The following is a 23,873-nucleotide window of genomic DNA, read 5'->3' on the forward strand; positions in this document are numbered from 1 at the left end:
AAAGGGTACCCATAATTGGCATCTTTTCCCAGCAGGAGAGGTGTGATTGCAGGTTTGAGGGGATGTCAGCCTCCCGCATGACCTCTCATCCCTGTCACTCATCTCCCGGCAAGGCTGCCACCTTTGTTTACTTCCCTCATACAGCTGCTCTAGAGGTGGTGTATATGCTTACTTGCAAGTTATAACATTCCTAATATAACAATATCGACTATATGTCAATAATATTGAATTATCCTACAGGATAGACAAATATGACGACACTGGTTACCATCTGGTCCTATTCATTCTCCATCTGTGTTGATGTTTTACTGACTCCATGGGATATAATCTTTCTGCCTGTTAGAGGCACAGCAGCACAAAAACAAGTCTCCCCTCCTCCAACAATTTCAACCTATTACATACACATATACAGGTACACCACTGAATTTCCAGCAACTGATGGTTCGGCACCTCCTTTGGTTCAGACAAAATTACATGAGGGAACTTGAAATTACTGCGGCTACCAGACTACTTTACTGGGCGGCCACAGATGGCATTGTGTGATGGGCACTCTTATTTACATTCTTTACACCACTTGTTGGTGGTGATGCCAGAATTCTATGAGACTCTTGGCTTATTTTGCTTAAATTTAACCCTAGCTATGGCTTCTAAGACATATAAGAGCGTCAGTCACGGTGTCAAATGAAAACATCAGTCCTTATCAATCCAAGATAAAGTAGAACTGTTGAAAAAAATGGACCGTGGTGTTTTGGTGCGTAAGCTGTGTGACATCTCCAGTATTGGTTCGTCAACTGTTTATGATATACAGAAGCAAAGGGAGAAAATACTGAAATTCTATTCAGACAGTGATTCCAAGAAGCAAACGATGATTAGAAAAACTATGAAAGATGGTAATAGTGCTCAGCACAATCAAGTGATTATGGAATAGTTTCGACAGCGTCAGAGTGACGGAGTGGACTTGTCAGGTAGCATGATAATGAACCAGGCAAAGTTGTTCCATAAAGAACATAAATTACAACATGAGTGTAAGTATAGTGAAAAATAGCTTCAAAGATTCAAGAGGTGTCATGGAATTTCTATGAATAAAGTGTGCAGATAAAAGCTGTCTGCAAACCACGAAGGAGCTGCCGAGTATGTGGACAAATTTGTGAAACTCACAGCTGATGAGCACCTCAGTCCTGAGCAGGTGTATAATTATCCTGGCAATGCACAGCTAGGAAAACACTAACAACAGAAGACGAAGAAGACCCCACAGGATTCAAACAATCTATGGACAGACTTACTATCTTAGGGTGCTCCAACATCTAATATTTGTTTAAATTTCTAGCAGTCCATGGTATACTTTAGACACTTGGGAGATGTATAATTAGTGGGTTAGAGGTGTGTTGATGAATCATTATTACATGGCCATGGTTGGTCTGGCAAAATGGTTGATCCGGTAAGGCTTTGGAACTAAGAGTGCTGGAAAATCGATGTTGTACCTGTTTACATAAATATGACACTCCAACGCACCAGACATAAACCAATTAGAAGTCATACTCCCCAAACAAACAAGTCACACATTTTTGTCTATGCTCTGAATATCACATATCCATACAACATTACAAGACCCTTCAAGCCCATGATGCAACCATCACAACACACATACCCAAACTTTATAATCTAAAAAACTTCATTACAATTTAAAACTTTAACTGCAAGTGTGTGTATTTAAGTATATACAATATAAAAAACTTCATTACAATTTAATATTTCTGTGCAAATTACTTAATATCATTCTTCATCTTCACTCAAAAAATGATCATATCAACTAATTTACAAGTTGCCATAAGTCTCAGTCATGTAAAGCAACAATGCACCCTTGAAAGCTTCTTGCAATAATTTCCGATTTCTGCATGATGGTTAGCACAATACGCTTCCTCTTATAGAACTACATCCAGTACTGTAATTCCAAGGTTTTTTGATGCCACTATCAAAGTTAAGTTTCTGAAATAAACTCAAAATACGTAAGAAAAGCAAAGTAAGTGCCAAGAGTTCAGACATGAACTTATGTGCCAAATCCCATCACCGACAGCAGCCTATGTCCTACATAATAATTCATTTCATTGCTAACTGAAGTGTTGTAATGAGGCATTTAAAGAAATCAAAGCCCAAGGCAATACATTTGACTGACTAAAATCTTCAAAATATGCCAAAAGTTCATACTGGAATCTGCAACTCAGTCTGATTAAATAAGAAAAAGGGGACTGTAAACCTTGGAAAACTGTACTCTCCTACCTGATGCAAGCAAGAGTGTTGACTCCACCAATGTTCATGGAACAAGATCCACAAATTCCCTCTCTGCAAGACCTCCTGAAGGTTAGGGATGGATCGATTTCATTTTTAATCTTCAACAAAGCATCGAGAACCATAGGGCCACACCTGAAAAATTAAATAAAACAAACAAGATCAGATTCTTTTGATTCAGACAATTAAAAGTGGATCTATATAGAGATAACTTTTTCACTCTGACCCTGTGCTTGAGTTGACCTTACCAACCTCTGCAAAAATGTGTGTTATGCCCATTCTTAAAGCCTGAATTGGCAACTTCTGCAGCTGGAAGATTTATGTTTCGATACATGTTTAGTATGGTTGTAAGAACAGGTATGAAGAGTAAAGAAATAACATGAAAGAACTACAAATGTTATTACATTATTGAGCCAGGCACCTAGGAAACAGGTTTACCAGCCCTTCAAATATGATCGAACCCATGGTGCTCACTCTGATATCCATTGTACCCAGCTATAACAATACTTTCCCGGCTGACTGTACACCTGAGCTACATGTGGCCCAACTCCAGCTGGACCTGTCTCAACTAACAGTTAATAATACTTTCAACCACATCGCTATTTTCCCATTTCAAGAAGTAAGGTTTACACTCCAGGGGCCTTTGTCTCCACATTTCATGTATTAAGGGGGTCCCACAGAATGAGTTCATGAGTGACATTTCACAAAAATATCTGAAATATTTGCATTTGAATTTCTTGTTTACTATTTTGAATGTTCTACTCCACTGATAATGAAATACTCATAGAGACTGTACTGTTTCTCATTCCCAATGCCAAAAAAGGATGGCAAAGCAAAATAATATGGGAACTGTATACTAAAACCACATAGTTTAGCCACAGAGGAACACAAAGTTGTCATATCCTTAATGTTCCATATAATGAGAGCTTAAATGGTTTAATACATGAACAAACATACTACATACCTGTGCATTAAGGCATCACATACTGACATGAATAACCTTAACAAAGAAACTTTGACAAACGATTGGTTAGATAACAGTGATAACAAATGATCCAGTGTAAACAATGTGGTGTTTCAAATATTCTAATCCATTCTAAGCGAATTACATAAAATTATTGCCTAAGTTTTGGTCAAAATAACTTAAATAAATAATGCAGAGAAATATAATATTAGATTACTAAACCATAAAAATTGCTGGAACAGTTCTGGATGATATTCTGGCCACTGATGGACATCTTGTTCTACCAAGTTATATCATTCATGTTCTATACATGACAGCATAATATAATGGCAATATACTTGCAAGAACAAACGTAGCTATAATATACTGCGTACATTTATGAGCTCCCCAGGGTCAAGCCTACTTAGGTTCAAATCCTGACCATGACAGCTGGTCCACATCCATCTCAGTTGTTCATCCATCCTTAGGGAATGGTTACACTTATAAAACAAACATACAATGGACTTTCCTAAGAAGCAATTCTTTCTCCAACCCTCTTCAATCTCTTCCTGTACATAACCCAATTAATAGCAAATGACAACATGAAGGTAGTTTCCAATGGTGCCAACCTCATAATCACATAACACCCAAGTAGTAGCAACAAACATGCAGCACTACATTCCACAGATGGAAATGTCTCATCCAGAACAGAATGTCTGCATCTCAACAAAAGTCTGCAATGACTCTTTTAACCCTAGAGAGACAAGAATCCAGCTCACTCCCTCTAGTCATCTTAAATGGACAACTGCCCCAATGAACAAAACACCAACAACACTAAGCATCACATACCACAATTACAAGACATTCATTTCCCAAGCCAATAACATGAACACAAAAGCAACATAATAGCTAAATGCCCTAAGAACACTACCTTGCAGCAGACTTGGAGATAAAAAAAATTCCTTTACTTATATAACATTCATCTGCCTCACTTGCCTGGTCTTCTGCCCTTTCAAAATCAAGTATAAAAGACTTGCCTGGTCTTCTGCCCTTTCAAAATCAAATATAAAGGATCTGCAAACCACACAAAACAGAGCACTCAGAATAATTGCTGGCTGCTAAAGAACCAAACACACCCAACAACTACAAGATGAAACAAAGATCCTCCCTACAGAATCCCATCAGAACATGCTCAGCACTTAACTGTGTGCACCAGCACAAGAATCCTCCCATCTAAGCCACTCCATAACTAACCAACCACCAAGTTGAAATAAAAAGCTCATCCCTACCTCATACTTATGCAACTCCTCTTCACAGATCCCCCACCCCAACAATATAACACTGACAAAACACACAAAGAAAGTACAAAGGAAAGCAATACACATGTTATAAGAATTAAGAGCTTTAAATTTACCCAACATGGAAGAGAATAGAGTGAAGGATTATCTGATCACCTTTAAATATTAAAACAAGATCAACAAAGTAAACAGTGGACAGTACTTTGAGAGGTGTTGGGATAAATGAACCAAGTTAATAACATGAATCTAAATAAGAAACTAGTAAATATGGATTTACTAGTAAATATGGATTTATAAGAGTGGTGGTGACTGGAACAGAATGACTGAGGACATGGTTATTGTAGACAGCATACATAAATTCAATAAATTGTATGAAAGTAGAGTGTTACAGAGATGGAGCCCCAGGAGTGTAAAATTCCCTCCCAATACGGTAAAAAAGGTAATTAAATGATGAAACAGCCTGATAAACACTAAGCAGCCACCCTACCAGTCATGATAAGCACTAAGCAGCCACCCTCCCAGTCAGTCTTAAACTCCATCCCTTCAGAGACACATCCATCAGAAGTCACAGTCCTTCGACAAACACCTATCAGAAGCCACAGTCCCCAGACAAACACAAGACACACTTTCCTATCTATGCTCTAGACATCACCTATGCCTATTCCAACATATCTCAAGACCCTTCATGCCAATGAAATAAACACCACAATAAATTACATTATACTGAAAAGCTATGCACTCTCTGCACACAGACACACTTACATCATCACTACACTTATTGACTATGGTCCCAACCAGTGTATGTGGCCAGTTTTCTGACCACGGCCAGAACCTTTTGAACATAGAAGAGACTGCTAGTTCATGAAGTAAGCATGCATATATCATCTAAAATAACCCCATGACCAACTTGTATGGAAGAAGTCTGACATCAGCAAAACCTCTTTCTAAAGGCTCCTGCAGCTTAAAAACTGCTACTTACAGTAGCAGGGAAAAATGAACTCCTTTGGAATGATTAGTTTTAGAAGAAACTAAACTCCCAATGATACAGCCTCACCAAAGGTGACTTTCCACTCAAGAAGCAACCTCTTGTAGGCACAGTCCACTTACATAAGTATAAGTGTAAGTATACGAAAATGTATGTAGGGACCCTGGGGAAGTGACTGAGGATTGGAGGAATACATGCATAGTGGGGATAAAGGTGAGTGCTTCAACTACAGAGGAATAAGTTTGTTGAGTATTCCTGGGAAAATACATGGGAAGGTATTGTTTCCTGTGGGGCAAGGTAGTGGAAGAAATGGATGAAGTCAGGCAAGTATGAGTACGTGCATATATATATATGCGTAAGACAAAGGAGCAAATGGGAACTTCAGTGAAGGGCGCAAATGGGGAGGTGATAACAAGTAGTGGTGATGTGAGAAGGAGATGGAGTGAGTATTTTGAAGGTTTGTTGAATGTGTTTGATGATAGAGTGGCAGATATAGGGTGTTTTGGTCGAGGTGGTGTGCAAAGTGAGAGGGTTAGGGAAAATGATTTGGTAAAGAGAAGAGGTAGTAAAAGCTTTGCGGAAGATGAAAGCTGGCAAGGCAGCAGGTTTGGATGGTATTGCAGTGGAATTTATCAAAAAAGGGGGTGACTGTATTGTTGACTGGTTGGTAAGGTTATTTAATGTATGTATGACTCATGGTGAGGTGCCTGAGGATTGGCGGAATGCGTGCATAGTGCCATTGTACAAAGGCAAAGGGGATAAGAGTGAGTGCTCAAATTACAGAGGTATAAGTTTGTTCCTTCTTTAAAAAAAAAAAAAAAAAAAAAAAAAAAAAAAAAAAAAAAAAAAGAGGGAGGATTTCCAGTCCCACCCCCGATCCCTTTTAGTCGCCTCCTACGACGCGCGGGGAGTGCGTGGGAAGTATTCTTTCTCCCCTGTCCCCGGGGATAGTATATATATATATATATATATATATATATATATATATATATATATATATATATATATATATATATATATTATCCCTGGGGATAGGGGATCAAGAATACTTCCCACGTATTCCCTGCGTGTCGTAGAAGGCGACTAAAAGGGGAGGGAGCGGGGGGCTGGAAATCCTCCCCTCTCATTTTTTTTTTAATTTTCCAAAAGAAGGAACAGAGGGGGCCAGGTGAGGATATTCCAAAAAAGGCCCAGTCCTCTGTTCTTAACGCTACCTCGCTAACGCGGGAAATGGCGAATAGTTAAAAAAAAAAAAAAATATATATATATATATATGTATATATATATATTGTCCCTGGGGATAGGGGAGAGAGAGTACTTCCCACGTGTTCCCTGCATGTCGTAGAGGGCGACTAAAAGGGAAGGGAGCGGGTGGCTGGAAATCCTCCCCTCTCATTTTTTTTAATTTTCCAAAGGAAGGAACAGAGAAGGGTGCCAGGTGAGGATATTCCCTCAAAGGCCCAGTCCTCTGTTCTTAACGCTACCTCGCTAATGCGGGAAATGGCGAATAGTATGAAAAAGAAAAGTTTGTTGAGTATTCCTGGTAAATTATATGGGAGGGTATTGATTGAGAGGGTGAAGGCATGTACAGAGCATCAGATTGGGGAAGAGCAGTGTGGTTTCAGAAGTGGTAGAGGATGTGTGGATCAGGTGTTTGCTTTGAAGAATGTATGTGAGAAATACTTAGAAAAGCAAATGGATTTGTATGTAGCATTTATGGATCTGGAGAAGGCATATGATAGAGTTGATAGAGATGCTCTGTGGAAGGTATTAAGAATATATGGTGTGGGAGGCAAGTTGTTAGAAGCAGTGAAAAGTTTTTATCGAGGATGTAAGGCATGTGTACGTGTAGGAAGAGAGGAAAGTGATTGGTTCTCAGTGAATGTAGGTTTGCGGCAGGGGTGTGTGATGTCTCCATGGTTGTTTAATTTGTTTATGGATGGGGTTGTTAGGGAGGTGAATGCCGGCACTGTATACACTGGCTTTCGATAACCACACCGTCTACATTGGTCTTCCATACCATAACCATACCCTCTGCACTGGCTTTCGATATCCACACCACCTACACTAGCATTCCATAACCACACTGTCTACACTGGCCTTCCATAACCACACCGTCTACACTGGCCTTCCATAACCACACTGTCTACTCTGGTCTTCGATAACCACGCAGTCTACACTGGACTTTCATAACCACACTGTATACACTGGCTTTCTATAACCACACCGTCTACACTGGTCCTCCATAACCACACTGTCTATACTGGCCTTCCATAACCACACCGCCTACACTGGCCTTCCACAACCACCCAGTTTACACTGGCCTTGGACAACCACAGCATCTACACTAGCCTTCCATAGCTAAACCATCCACCCCAGCGTCGGATAGCTATTCCATATACACTGGCCCTCCATAAACACATCATCTACACCGGTATTCCATAACCACCCCGTCTACACTGCTCTTCCATAACCACCCGTCTACAGTTGCCTTCGAAAACCATACCATCTACACTAGCCTTCGATAACGACACCATCTACACTGTTCTTCCATAACCACACTGTATACACTGGCCTTCCATAACCACCCCGTCTACACTGGCATTCCATAACTACCCCATCTACACTGGTCTTCCATAACCACACTGTCTACACTGACCGTCGATAACCACACCGTCTATATTGGCCTTCCATAACCACCCGTCTACACTGGCCTTCCATAACCACACCATCTACACTGGTCTCCGATAACCACACCGTTTATACTGGCCTTCAATATCCTCACTGTCTACACTGGCTTTGATTACCATTCCGTCTACACTGGCCTTCCATAACCACATCATCTATACTGGCATTCCATACCCAACCCGTCTACACTGGTCTTCCAAACCACACAGTCTACACTGACCTTCCATAACCACACCAACTACACTGTCCTTCTATAACTACACCATCTAAACTGAACTTCGATAACCACACAGTCTGTACTGGCCTTCCATAACCACACCATCTACACTGGACTTCCATAATCACACCGACTACACTGGCCTTCCATAACCACACCATCTACACTGGCCTTCCATAACCACACCGTCTTGACTGGCCTTTCATAACCACACCCTCTACACTGGCCTTCTATAACCATAACATCTACACTAGACTTCCATAACCACACCGTCTACACTGGCCTTCTATAACCACACCGTTTACACCGGCCTTCCATAACCACACCAACTATACTGGCCTTCCATATCTACACCTTCTCCACTGGCCTTCCATAACCACACCATTCACACTGGTGTTCCATGACCACACCGTCTACACCGGCCTTCGATAACCATACCGTCTACAGTGGCCTTCGATGACCACACTGTCCACACTGGCCCTCCATAGCCACACCATGTACATTGCCCTTCCATAACCACATCATCTACACTGGGCTTGTATAACCACATCGTTTACACTGGCATTCCATAATCACTCCGTCTACACTGGTCTTCAATAACCACACCGTCTACACTGGCCTTCGATAACGACATCGTCTACAATGACCTTCGAAAACAGCACCATCTACACTAGCCTTCAATAACCACACTGTCTACACTGGCCTTCCATAACCACACCATCTACAATGTCTTTCCATATGCACACCATTCACACTGGACTTCGATAACCACACAGTCTGTGCAGGCCTTCCACAACCACACCAGCTACACTGGTCTTCCATAACCACCCCGTCTACACTGGCCTTCCATAATCACACCGTCTGTGCAGGCCTTGCATAACCACACCATCTACACTGGGCTTGCAGAACCACTACGTCTACACTGGCTTTCCATAACCATACCATCTACACTGGCCTTCCATAACCATACCGTCTTGACTGGCCTTTCATAACCACACCATCTACACTGGCCTTCTATAACCACAACATCTACACTAGACTTTCATAACCACACCGTCTACACTGGCCTTCGATAACCACTCCATCTACACTGGCTTTGAATAACCACACCGTCTACACTGGCCTTCCATAATCACACCCTCTACACTGGCCTTCCATAATCATACCGTCTAGACTGGCCTTCAATAACCAAAACATTTACATCAGTCTTTCATAACCACACCATCTACACTGGCCTTCAATAACCACACCATCTACACTGGCTTTCCATAACCACACTGTCTACACTGGCCTTTGATAACTACACCGTCTACACTGGCCTTCCAAAACCAAACTGTATACACTGGTCTTCGATAACTACACTGTCTACACTGGCTTTCCATAACCACACTGTCTACACTAGCATCCTATAACCATATCGTCTACACTGGCCTTCTAAATCCAAACTGTATACACTGGTCTTCGATAACCACACCGCCAAACCGTCTACACTGGCTTTCAATAACCACACCATCTACACTGGCCTTTCAAAACCACACCCTCTACACTGGCCTTCGATGACCACACTGTCTACACTAGCCTTCCATAACCACACCGTCTAAACTGGCCTTCAATAACCAAAACATTTAAACTAGTCTTTCATAACCACACCGACTGGGCTTCGATAACCAAACTGTCTATACTGCCATTCCATAACCACACTGTCTACACTGGCCTTCCATAACTACACCGGTGACACCGGCCGCTGATAACCACACCGTCTACACAAGCCTTCCATAACCACACTGTCTACAGTGGCCTACCATAACCACACCATCTACACTGGTCTTCCATAACCACAACGGTGGTCTATACCGGCCTTTAATAACCACACCATCTACACTGGCCTTCCATAACCACGCCGTCTAAATTGGCCTTCTATAACCACACTGTTTAGACTGGTCTACGATAACCACACCATCTACACTGATCTTCCATAACCACACCGTCGACGCTTGCCTTAGAAAACCATACCGTCTACACTTGTCTTGGATAACCGCATCGTCTAAACCTTCCATGACCACACTGTCTTCACTGGCCTTCCATAACTACACTGTCTACACTGGTCTTCCATAACCACACCATCTACACTAGTCTTCCATAACAACACCTCTACATTGGCCATCGATAACCACACTGTCTACAATGGCCTTCGATAACCACACTGTCGACACTTACATTCCATAACCACACCGTCTAAACTATCCTTCCATAACCACACTGCTACACTGGCCTTTGATAACTACACCATCTACACTACTCTTCGATAACCACACCGTCTACACTGGCCTTCGAAAACACACAGTATACTCTCGCCTTCCATAAACACACCGTCTACACTGGCCCTCCATAACCGCACTGTCTACACTGGCCTTCCATAACCACCCCATCTACACTGATCTTTCATAACCATAATGTCTAAACTAGCATTCGATAGCCATACTGTGTACACTGGCCTGCAATATCCACACCTTCTACACTGGACTCCGATAACCACACCGTCTACACTGGCATTCCATAACCACACCGTTTACACTGGCCTTCCATAAGCACACTGTCTACGCTGGCCTTCGATAAGCACACCATCTTCACCGGCCTTCGACAACCACGCCATCTACACTAGCCTTCCATAACTACACCATCTACACTGGACTTCCAAGATAACACCGTCTACACCGGCCTTCGATAATCACAGTGTGTACACTGACCTTCGACAACCACACCGTCTACACTGTCCTTCGATAACCACACTGTCCACACTGGCCTTCCATAACCACAAAATCTTCATTGGCCATCAATAACCACACCATTTACATTGGCGTTCCATAACCACACCGTCTACACTGGCATTCCATAACCACACCGTCTAGACTGGCCTTCATTAACCACACCGTCTCCGCTGGTCTTCGATAACCACACCGTTTACACTGAACTTTCATAACCACCCTTTTACACTGGCCTTCGACAACCACACCATCTACATTAGCCTTCCACAACTACAACGTCCACACTGGCCTCCGATAACCATTCCGTCTACACTGGCCTTCCATAACTACACTGTAATTTGAGCACTCACTCTTATCCCCTTTGCCTTTGTACAATAGCACTATGCAAGCATTCCGCCAATCCTCAGGCACCTCACCATGAGTCATACATACATCAAATAACCTTAACAACCAGTCAACAATACAGTCACCCCCTTTTTTAATAAATTCCACTGCAATACCATCCAAACCTGCTGCCTTGCCGGCTTTCAACTTCTGTAAAGCTTTTACTACCTCTTCTCTGTTTACCAAATCATTTTCCCTAACCCTTTCACTTTGCACACCACCTCGACCAAAACACCCTACATCTGCCACTCTATCATCAAACACATTCAACAAACCTTCAAAATACTCACTCCATCTCCTTCTTACATCACCACTACTTGTTATCACCAACCCATTAGCCCCCTTCACTGAAGTTCCCATTTGCTCCCTTGTCTTACGCACTTTATTTACCTCCTTCCAAAACATCTTTTTATTCTCCCTAAAATTTAATGATACTCTCTCACCCCAACTCTCATTTGCCCTCTTTTTCACCTCTTGCATCTTTCTCTTGACCTCCTGCCTATTTCTTTTGTACATCTCCCACTCATTTGCATTTTTTCCCTGCAAAAATCGTCCAAATGCCTCTCTCTTCTCTTTCACTAATAATTTTACTTCTTCATCCCACCACTCACTACCCTTTCTAATCAACCCACCTCCCACGCTTCTCATGCCACAAGCATCTTTTGCGAAAGCCAACACTGCTTCCCTAAATACATCCCATTCCTCCCCCCACTCCCCTTACCTCCTTTGTTCTCACCTTTTTCCATTCTGTACTCAGAGTCTCCTGGTACTTCCTCAAACAAGTCTCCTTCCCAAGCTCACTTACTCTCACCACTCTCTTCACCCCAACATCCTCTCTTCTTTTCTGAAAACCCCTACAAATCTTCACCTTCGCCTCCACAAGATAATGATCAGACATCCCTCCAGTTACACCTCTCAGCACATTAACATCCATAAGTCTCTCTTTCGCACGCCTATCAATTAACACATAATCCAATAACGCTCTCTGGCCATCTCTCCTACTTACATATGTATACTTATGTATATCACGCTTTTTAAACCAGGTATTCCCAATCACTAGTCCTTTTTCAGCACATAAATCTACAAGCTCTTCATTTCCATTTACAATACTGAACACCCCATGTATACCAATTATTCCCTAAACTGCCACGTTACTCACCTTTGCATTTAAATTACCCATCACTATAACCTGGTCTTGTGCATCAAAACCACTAACACACTCAATCAGCTGCTCCTAAAACACTTTCCTCTCATGATCTTTCTTCTCATGCCCAGGTGCATATGCACCAATAATCACCCATCTCTCTCCATCAACTTTCAGTTTTACCCATATCAATCTAGAATTTACTTTCTGACACTTATTCACATACTCCCACAACTCGTGTTTCAGGAGTAGTGCTACTCCTTCCCTTGCTCTTGTCCTCTCACTAACCCCTGACTTTACTCCCAAGACATTCCCAAACCACTCTTCCCCTTTACCCTTGAGCTTTGTTTCACTCAGAGCCAAAACATCCAGGTCCCTTTCCTCAAACATACTACCTATCTCTCCTTTTTTCTCATCTTGGTTACATCCACACACATTTACACACCCCAATCTGAGCCTTCAGGGAGGATGAGCACTCCCCGCATGACTCCTTCTTCTGTTTCCCCTTTTAGAAAGTCAAAATACAAGGAGGGGAGGGTTTCTGGCCCCCCGCTCCTGTCCCCTTTAGTCGCCTTCTACGACACGTGAGGAATGTGTGGGAAGTATTCTTTCTCCCCATCCCCAGGGATAGTATGAAAGGAAATATATATATATATATATATATATATATATATATATATATATATATATATATATATACATGTGTATGCACATAAGTGTATGAGAGTGGATGGTCTTTGTCTGTTTTCTGGTGCCACTTTGCTAATGCGAGAAAGGGCAATCAAGTATAATATATATAAATGATTTACATACTTAATCTCTTCTAACAGATACACCCCTCCAACAATAAAACAATGATGAAATACATACACAGTGATATAACCCAACAAACACTACACAACCTACCTTATAACTTACTCTCAAACTCCACCCCACCAGACATACACCCATCACAAACCACACTCCCCACACAAACATGAGTCACACTCTCCCATTTTTGTTCTGGCCATCACCCATCACCACAAACACTGTTTCAACATATTTCAAGACCCTTCATGCCCACAATGCAACTACCATAAAAGAAGACAGTGAGCACTTACAACTCAATAGCCTTGTACGCTCTGCACACAAAACGACAGTGAGCACTTACAACTCAATAGCCTTGTACTCTCTGCACACAAAACATCACAATTTATGACCTGTGGTCTTGACTGATGGATGGCCAATTTCCTAAGTGCTGTAGGAGCCTCATAAGGACAGAATGGACTCCCAGAGCAAGAAGTAAGTGTGCAATGTTAATAAAGTGGTCTAATCAGGAAGTTTACTTGCCAGTGCATACAAAAAGTGGAAGCTTAACCTAAAGTTGAAAAACTGGACAGGAAAGAGCCTTAATATGGAGTGCAGTTCTATTGTGCAAAGAAGTGTTAGAAAACTCTTGAGATGTGAACTTGAAGAGGAATGATGAATGTTAATTGGATTGGATACCAAAGCAACAGCATATTCTTATGAAGAGTTAAAGAGGTGAAAGAGTTTCATCAAGTGCCATAACAGCACAATGAAAAGACTGAACAAGACTTTTACTGTGACAAATAAGTCTGCTGACAAATGTAACAAGCGAGATGTAATTAAATCTATGCTTGATTATTCTATAGCTGTGAGAAGTTATTATGACATGAAGAATGCTGAAGACAAAAATTTGGCAGGAATTAAAATTATGAAACTGGGCCTACTGAAAAGCAGAACACTAAGGAAACCTAGATGCTAAATGTTTCAAAATATACATTCCAATCATAATTCCCTTGTTACACCCACTGAAACCAAGTTCTGAATGATGACAAACTGCAGAAACCATAAAAGATAACTTTGTTAATATGAACATAAAAGGTTACAATGAAATCAATTCAGACGAGTTCTGATGAAAAGTTATGCTATAGAAATCAACTTACGTATTAAGGTCCACCTCATATGTCTGCATGTGGGGTTTGTCACCCTGCTTCTCTGGATCCCAACGATAGATGGAAAATTTCTTCAATCTCTTTTCAGGAACAACCTGTTGTGCAGCAGCAGCTGCTGTGCTCTGCGAGCGTACCTGACACAAGAAGAAAATTAATGACACAAAGAAAAGCATTTGTATGCATAATGTAAAAAAAAGATGGTTAACATTATGAAGAATATCTGGAATGCAAAAATTTTTCACTTCCCATATGAATAGCAATCAATTTGGAGCACAAACTCATTCAAAGTACCTTGATACAAAAATAGGAAATATTACTGTGTAACATAGACATCAGATGTACCATCCTGTACAGTACACTATTAGGGTAACTACCAGTTTTTTTTTAAGCTTTCATTTTGCCCCTTTGTTACTGCATATTCCTAATTCAAAATTACCATACAAAAACTAAATTGAAGAAAGATTTTTTCATATATCTTCAGTAGCTAACAATGATACAAGACTCCCTGACTTCAATTGACAAGCAGCATTTAAAATGACTCTTTAAAGCATACAACCTTATCCTTGATCCAATAACATGCACAGTCTTTTCACAGATGTAGCAAGCATAAATAATACATATTCAGTAATATCTATATTCAGTAATACAATTCAGATAATGAATCATGAATCTTACCCTGGGTGTAAGTTTTACTCATAATGAAGCACAATTCAGACAATGAATCATGAATTTTACTCTGGGTGTTAGTTTTACTCATAATGAAGCAGACTTGACAAATGATTCTTCAATCTTGGCCATGTTCCTCTGAATGTACTGTATGCCTGACTTGCTCAGATTAAACACACAGTCAACTATCCTAATGCCATCTCCCCTTTTTAAGTCTTCACAGCATCCCCAGCTTGATTTCAATGCTTACATTCTTCTTAAGCTTCTTAATGTCGGGCCTCTGACAAGATGAAGCACTTGTGTGATGTCTGGGAGCTTGGGGGAGGATGATATGAACCACAAAATGCCAAAGCAAACAGCATGTCAGCATATGAAGTGGAAGTGTCTCTTGTCCATTATACCAGTTGGTGGAAGAGATGCATGGTGCAGATTTTGAGATGTGGAACTCACTTTGTTCTCACCAATTCCTCTAACACTGAACCTAATTACAGATATTGAGTTTTTGGTCTTAACCCTCAAACTCTGTGAGACATCAAATGAAGACCTGTGTAACAGATTCTAGCAATCATATGAATTTTGGGCACTTTACTAAAGTTCCTGTCAGCATTCTTACATTTATATGGCTGCTAAGTGTTGTCTTGGTCATCATACCAGTATGTGCTTTCTTCAGTGACTATCACATTCTGGCAACTCTGGGTTGTATGAAGTTCTCAGGGTTGTTTAATCTGTTTATGGATGGGGTGGTTAGGGAGGTAAATGCAAGTTTTGGAGAGAGGGGCAAGTGTGCAGTCTGTTGGGGATGAAAGGGCCTGGAAAGGGAGTTACTGTTGTTTGCCAATGATACACCACTGGTGGCTTATTTGAGTGAGAAACTGCAGAGGTTGGTGACTGAGTCTGAAAAAGTGTGTGAAAGGAGAAAGTTGAGAGTAAATGTGAATAAGGGCAAGATTATTAGGTTCAGTAGGGTTAAGGGACAAGTTAGCTAGGATGTGAGTTTGAATGGAGAAAAATTGGAGAAAGTGAAGTGTTTCAGATATCTGGGAGCAGACTTAGCAGCGAATGGAATCATGGAAGCAGAAGTGAGTCAGAGGGTAGGGGAGGGGGCAAAGATTCTGGGAGCAATGAAGAATGCACGGAAAGAGAGAACATTATCTTGGAGGGTAAAAATGGGTATGTCTGAAGGAATAGTAGTTCCAACAATATGATTGCAAGGCATGGGATATAGATAGGGTTGTACGGAGGAGGATGGATGGGTTGGAAATGAAATGTTTGAGGACAATAAGTGGTGTGAGGTGGTTTGACTGAGGAAGTAATGAAAGGGAAAGAGTGATGTGTAGTAATAAAAAGGGTGGTTGAGAGAGCAGAAGGTATGTTGAAATAGTTTGAATATATGGAGAGAATGAGTGAGGAAAGGTTGACAAAGAGGATATATGTGTCAGAGTTGGAGGGAACAAAGAGAAGCAGGAGACCAAATTGGAGGTGGAAGGATGGAGTGAAAAATATTTTGAGGGATCTAGGCCTGAACATGCAGGAGGGTGAGAGGCTTGCAAGGAACTGAGTGAAATGGAATGATGTGGTGTACTGGGGTCAATGTGCTGAACCACATATAAATCCATCCGTTTCTCCAAACTGCTCACACACACACACGAGAGAGAGAGAGAGAGAGAGAGAGAGAGAGAGAGAGAGAGAGAGAGAGAGAGAGAGAGAGAGAGAGAGAGAGAGAGAGAGTATTAATGATATGGCCTTGATTGGGGCAATCAGTTGCTCATAGCTTTACAGCTAGAATAAAAAAAGAACCCACTGCTCGTATGATAAACCACGTAACCTTGCTTCTGTAATTATTGCTCTCAACTTTTTTCTTTCACTCACATCCCTATCTCAGAAACCAACTTTGGCTGATTATGTGGCAGTGGATGAACGACAGAGAAAGACCGTGCTGGATGCTAAAGTTGTGAGGATTCTTTGACGACTCTGAACATTTCACAGTTCTCGTGGGGTTGAATATCAGGGAAAACTGGAGGTATGGTGTAAGGAAGCATGGAGAGGTAAAAGTGCTGGCAAGTGGGAAGATGAAACAGAAAAAATGCAGGGAGGAGTATGGAAGGAAGGTAACTGAAAGCTTAGATGAAGTGCAATGAATGAAGGAATGCAGACATGTGTGAATGAGGTTTAAAAAGTTAAGAGAAATACTATTAAAGGTTGTAGAATTAGTAGTTTGATACAAGGTCATGAGATATTAGAATGAAAAGTGCAATAAATGGAGGACAAGAAAGACTAGAAATAAGGTGGCAGAGAAGAATAAGGCATATGATAGATCACTTGATAGGAATGTCCTGGTGGAAGTTCGGCAAAGGAGGAGGGAAGAATATAAAATGTGTGAGTGGAATGATAAGAAGCTGATAGAAAAAGCAAAGAAAGAGTTGATGAAAATTTTAGAAGAAAGTAAGAAGTTTCAGGATAAGAAAATATACTGGAAGGAGGTAAAACAAGAAAGAGGTTAATGGGAGAAGTAAGGAATGGGAGTTAGTGAATCAAAAGGAGGAAGTGAGAAGATGGAAAGAATGTTTTGAAGAAATGATGAACGTGGGAGAAGGGGAGGCAACGTTGTTACATGCATGGGTATTAGGATGGAAGGAAAAGGAAACAAGTGCAAGAGCCTATAGCAAAAAAGGGAGGTAAGAAGGGTAATAATGAGGCTAAGGGTAGGAAAAGCACATGGAGTGGATGGGATTACAGCTGACATGCTGAAGTATGGAGGAGAAAATGTGAGAGATTGGATGCATTTGAAATGTAATTTAGCATGGAAACAAGGTTGTGCCTATGAATGGGTGAAAACTATTATAGTTCCATTCTTCAAAGGAAAAGGTGCAAAGGATGGACATAGCAATTATAAGGGAATCAGAATGTTAAGTATAACAGGAAAAGTGTTTGCAAAAAATGTTGATTGAAAGAGTGATGGAAGTGACTAAATGCAGAATAAGTGAAGAGCAAAGGGATTTTAGGAAAGGTAGGGGATGTGTAAATCTCATCTTTGTGGTAAAGATGACAACAGAAAAATATTTACTGACAGGTAAGAAGTTGGAAGCAGCTTTTATGATCTGGAGAAAGCGTATGACAGAGTCTAATGCAATACTTTATGGGATGTGTTAAGGATATATGGTGTAGGGGCAACTTTTTGGATGTCTGAAAGCCTTATATTAGGAGCAAATGTATGTGCAAAAAGGGATGAGATTTAGAAAAAATTTGGGGATCCCATGTAAGTGTGAGGCGGGGCTGTGTGATACACTGTTACTTTTTTAATGAAAAATAAAGGCAGCAAGTATGAATTATATGCAAGTGTATATATGTATAGTCGGTGTATGAATATATAATATATATCCCGTTGAAATGTATAGTATTTTTTTATGTGCGTGTGTGGACATGTATGTATATACATGTGTATGTGGGGGGGATTGGGCCATTTTTTCATCTGTTTCCTTGCGCTACTTCTAATTGGGAGACAGCATAAAAAATAATAGTAAAATATATATATATATATATAAATATATATATATAAATATATATATATAATATATATATAAAATATAATATATATATATGGCGATTCATGTGAGAAACTGCAGAAGCTGGTGACGGAGTTGGTAAAGTTGTGGAAAAGAAATTTAAGAGTAAATGTGAATAAGAGCAAGGTTATTAGGTACAGTAGGGTTGAGGGTCAAGTCAATTGGGAGGTGAGTTTGAATGGAGAAAAACTGGAGGAAGTGAAGTGTTTTAGATATCTGGGAGTGGATCTGTCAGCGGATGGAACCATGGAAGCGGAAGTGGATCATAGGGTGGGGGAGGGGGCGAAAATTTTGGGAGCCTTGAAAAATGTGTGGAAGTCGAGAACATTATCTCGGAAAGCAAAAATGGGTATGTTTGAAGGAATAGTGGTTCCAACAACGTTGTATGGTTGCGAGGCGTGGGCTATGGATAGAGTTGTGCGCAGAGGATGGATGTGCTGGAAATGAGATGTTTGAGGACAATGTGTGGTGTGAGGTGGTTTGATCGAGTAAGTAACGTAAGGGTAAGAGAGATGTGTGGAAATAAAAAGAGCGTGGTTGAGAGAGCAGAAGAGGGTGTTTTAAAATGGTTTGGGCACATGGAGAGAATGAGTGAGGAAAGATTTGACCAAGAGGATATATGTGTCGAGGTGGAGGGAACGAGGAGAAGAGGGAAACCCAAAATTTAGAGGTGGAAAGATGGAGTGAAAAAGATTTTGTGTGATCGGGGCCTGAACATGCAGAGGGTAAAAAGGAGGCAAGGAATAGAGTGAATTGAGCGATGTGGTATACCAGGGTTGACGTGCTGTCAGTGTGAATCAAGGCATGTGAAGCGTCCGGGGTAAACCATGGGAAAGCTGTGTAGGTATGTAATCTGTGTGTGTGGGGCCCTGTGTATGTACATGTGTATGGGGTTGGGCCTTTCTTTCGTCTGTTTCCTTGCGCTAACCTCGCAAACGCGGGGGACAGCGCAAAGTATATAAAAAAAAAAAAAAAAAAAAAAAAAAATATATGTATAAATATATTCTTTCTTCTTTTAAACTATTCACCATTTCCCGCATTAGCAAGGGAGCGTTAAGAACTGAGGACTGGGCCTTTTTTGGAATATCCTCCCTGGCCCCCTCTGTTCCCTTTTTTTGGAAAATTAAAAACAAAAAAGAAGGGGGGGATTTCCAGCCCCCCGCTCCCTCCCCTTTTAGTCGCCTTCTATGACACGCAGGGAAAAACTGGAAGTATTCTTAATCCCCTAAACCCCAGGGACAATATATATATTTTATTTATTTATTTTGGGTTTCCGCGTCTCCCGCATTTGCGAGCTAGCGCAAGGAAACAGAAAAAAAAAAATGGCCCAACCCACCCCCATACACATATATATACACACATGTCCCACACACGCAAATATACAACCTAAACATCTCCCAAAGACACATATATAACACCCCACAGACACATACATATATATCCATGCACACAATTCACACTGTCTGCCTTTATTCATTCCCATCGCCACCTCGCCACACATGGAATACCATCCCCCTCCCCCCTCATGTGTACAAGGTAGCGCTAGAAAAGATAACAAAGGCCCCATTCGTTCACACCAATCCCAGCTGTCATGCAAAATGCCCGAAACCACAGCTCCCTTCCCACATCCAGGCCCCAACAACTTCCATGGTTACCCCGACCTTCACATGCCCTATTCAATCCACTGCAGCACGTCAACCCCCCTAAACCACATCAATCCAAAATTTACTCTATTTCCCTTTTCCCCCTTCACCCCCCTCAGTTCAGGCCCCGAAACCCACTAAAATCTTTTTCACCATTTTTTCCACCTCCAATTTGGTCTCCCACTTCTCCTCGTTCCCCCACCTGTAAACATATATCCCTTGGTTAATCTTTCCCCACTCATTCTCTCCAGTTCCAAACCATTTTAAAACCCCTCTTTTGCCTCTCAACCACACTCTTTTTATTTCCCCAAAAACTCTCTTACCCTTAAAATTACTTACCGTCAAAGCACCTCACACACTAATGTCCCCCAACATCCATTCAGCACATCCACCTTCCGCCACAACTCTATCCATACCCACGATCGCAACCATACAACAATGTTGAACCACTATTTTCCCTTAACAACCCATCTTGCTTTCCGAGATAAGTTCTCGACTTCAAACATTCTTCAAGGCTCCCAGAATTTTCGCACCACCCCCACCCTATGATTCACTTCGCTTCCATGGTCCATCCGCTGCCAGATCCACTCCCAGATATCTAAAACACTCTACTTCCTCCCGTTTTTTCTCCATTCAAACTTCCTCCTAATTGACTGACCCTCAACCCTACTCTACCTAATAACCTTGCTCTTATTCACATTACTCTCAAACTTTTTTCTTTCACACAAAATTTACCAAACTCATCCCGGGTTCTGCAGTTTTTTCACATGAATCAGCCACCAGCCTGATCATCAAAAACAACTGACTCACTTTCCCCAACTCTCTCATCCCAACAACGGGATACTTCCCCTCTTTCCAAAACTCTTGCATTTACCTCCCTAACAACCCCACCAAAAAAAATCAAAAAACCAGGGGACATCACCACCCCTGCCGCAAACCTACATTCACGAGAACCAATCACTTATGAAAAAGCGGGGGAAGGAGTATTGTTTTTCATGATACACTGGTGGCTTATTTGAGTGAGAAACTGCAGAGGTTGGTGACTGATCTGAAAAGTGTGTGAAAGGAGAAAGTTGAGAGTAAATGTGAATAAGGGCAAGATATTAGGTTCAGTAGGGTTTAAGGGACAAGTTACTAGGATGTGAGTTTGAATGGAGAAAAATTGGAGAAAGTGAAGTGTTTCAGATATCTGGGAGCAGACTTAGCAGCGAATGGAATCATGGAAGCAGAAGTGAGTCAGAGGGTAGGGGAGGGGCAAAGATTCTGGGAGCAATGAAGAATGCACGGAAAGAGAGAACATTATCTTGGAGGTAAAAATGGTATGTCTGAAGGAATAGTAGTTCCAACAATATGATTGCAAGGCATGGGATATTAGATAGGGTTGACGGAGGAGGATGGATGGTTGGAAATGAAATGTTTGAGGACATAAGTGGTGTGAGGTGGTTTGACTGAGGAAGTAATGAAAGGGAAAGAGTGATGTGTAGTAATAAAAAGGGTGGTTGAGAGAGCAGAAGGTATGTTGAAATAGTTTGAATATATGGAGAGAATGAGTGAGGAAAGGTTGACAAAGAGGATATATGTGTCAGAGTTGGAGGGAACAAAGAGAAGCAGGAGACCAAATTGGAGGTGGAAGGATGGAGTGAAAAATATTTTGAGGGATCTAGGCCTGAACATGCAGGAGGGTGAGAGGCTTGCAAGGAACTGAGTGAAATGGAATGATGTGGTGTACTGGGGTCAATGTGCTGAACCACATATAAATCCATCCGTTTCTCCAAACTGCTCACACACACACACGAGAGAGAGAGAGAGAGAGAGAGAGAGAGAGAGAGAGAGAGAGAGAGAGAGAGAGAGAGAGAGAGAGAGAGAGAGAGAGAGTATTAATGATATGGCCTTGATTGGGGCAATCAGTTGCTCATAGCTTTACAGCTAGAATAAAAAAAGAACCCACTGCTCGTATGATAAACCACGTAACCTTGCTTCTGTAATTATTGCTCTCAAACTTTTTTCTTTCACTCACATCCCTATCTCAGAAACCAACTTTGGCTGATTATGTGGCAGTGGATGAACGACAGAGAAAGACCGTGCTGGATGCTAAAGTTGTGAGGATTCTTTGACGACTCTGAACATTTCACAGTTCTCGTGGGGTTGAATATCAGGGAAAACTGGAGGTATGGTGTAAGGAAGCATGGAGAGGTAAAAGTGCTGGCAAGTGGGAAGATGAAACAGAAAAAATGCAGGGAGGAGTATGGAAGGAAGGTAACTGAAAGCTTAGATGAAGTGCAATGAATGAAGGAATGCAGACATGTGTGAATGAGGTTTAAAAAGTTAAGAGAAATACTATTAAAGGTTGTAGAATTAGTAGTTTGATACAAGGTCATGAGATATTAGAATGAAAAGTGCAATAAATGGAGGACAAGAAAGACTAGAAATAAGGTGGCAGAGAAGAATAAGGCATATGATAGATCACTTGATAGGAATGTCCTGGTGGAAGTTCGGCAAAGGAGGAGGGAAGAATATAAAATGTGTGAGTGGAATGATAAGAAGCTGATAGAAAAAGCAAAGAAAGAGTTGATGAAAATTTTAGAAGAAAGTAAGAAGTTTCAGGATAAGAAAATATACTGGAAGGAGGTAAAACAAGAAAGAGGTTAATGGGAGAAGTAAGGAATGGGAGTTAGTGAATCAAAAGGAGGAAGTGAGAAGATGGAAAGAATGTTTTGAAGAAATGATGAACGTGGGAGAAGGGGGAGGCAACGTTGTTACATGCATGGGTATTAGGATGGAAGGAAAAGGAAACAAGTGCAAGAGCCTATAGCAAAAAAGGGAGGTAAGAAGGGTAATAATGAGGCTGAGGGTAGGAAAAGCACATGGAGTGGATGGGATTACAGCTGACATGCTGAAGTATGGAGGAGAAAATGTGAGAGATTGGATGCATTTGATATGTAATTTAGCATGGAAACAAGGTTGTGCCTATGAATGGGTGAAAACTATTATAGTTCCATTCTTCAAAGGAAAAGGTGCAAAGGATGGACATAGCAATTATAAGGGAATCAGAATGTTAAGTATAACAGGAAAAGTGTTTGCAAAAAATGTTGATTGAAAGAGTGATGGAAGTGACTAAATGCAGAATAAGTGAAGAGCAAAGGGATTTTAGGAAAGGTAGGGGATGTGTAAATCTCATCTTTGTGGTAAAGATGACAACAGAAAAATATTTACTGAAAGGTAAGAAGTTGGAAGCAGCTTTTATGATCTGGAGAAAGCGTATGACAGAGTCTAATGCAATACTTTATGGGATGTGTTAAGGATATATGGTGTAGGGGGACAACTGTTGGATGGTCT

At 41.2% G+C, this 23,873-nt stretch overlaps 1 protein-coding gene across 1 annotated transcript in view; it reads right to left on the reverse strand.

The window, feature by feature from the left end:
- Nucleotides 1-23,873, reverse strand: part of SdhB (Succinate dehydrogenase, subunit B (iron-sulfur)) — a 50,657-nt gene that overhangs the window by 20,044 nt on the left and 6,740 nt on the right. The window contains exons 2-3 of the mRNA XM_071679399.1: nucleotides 14,657-14,799; nucleotides 2,278-2,421 (exon numbers count right to left, since the gene is read on the reverse strand). Of these exons, the coding sequence (XP_071535500.1) occupies nucleotides 2,278-2,421; nucleotides 14,657-14,799 (287 nt within the window). The remainder of the gene's footprint in view (nucleotides 1-2,277; nucleotides 2,422-14,656; nucleotides 14,800-23,873) is intronic.

This window comes from Panulirus ornatus, chromosome 29 (assembly GCF_036320965.1).
Source record: "Panulirus ornatus isolate Po-2019 chromosome 29, ASM3632096v1, whole genome shotgun sequence".
Lineage (NCBI taxonomy): Eukaryota > Metazoa > Arthropoda > Malacostraca > Decapoda > Palinuridae > Panulirus > Panulirus ornatus.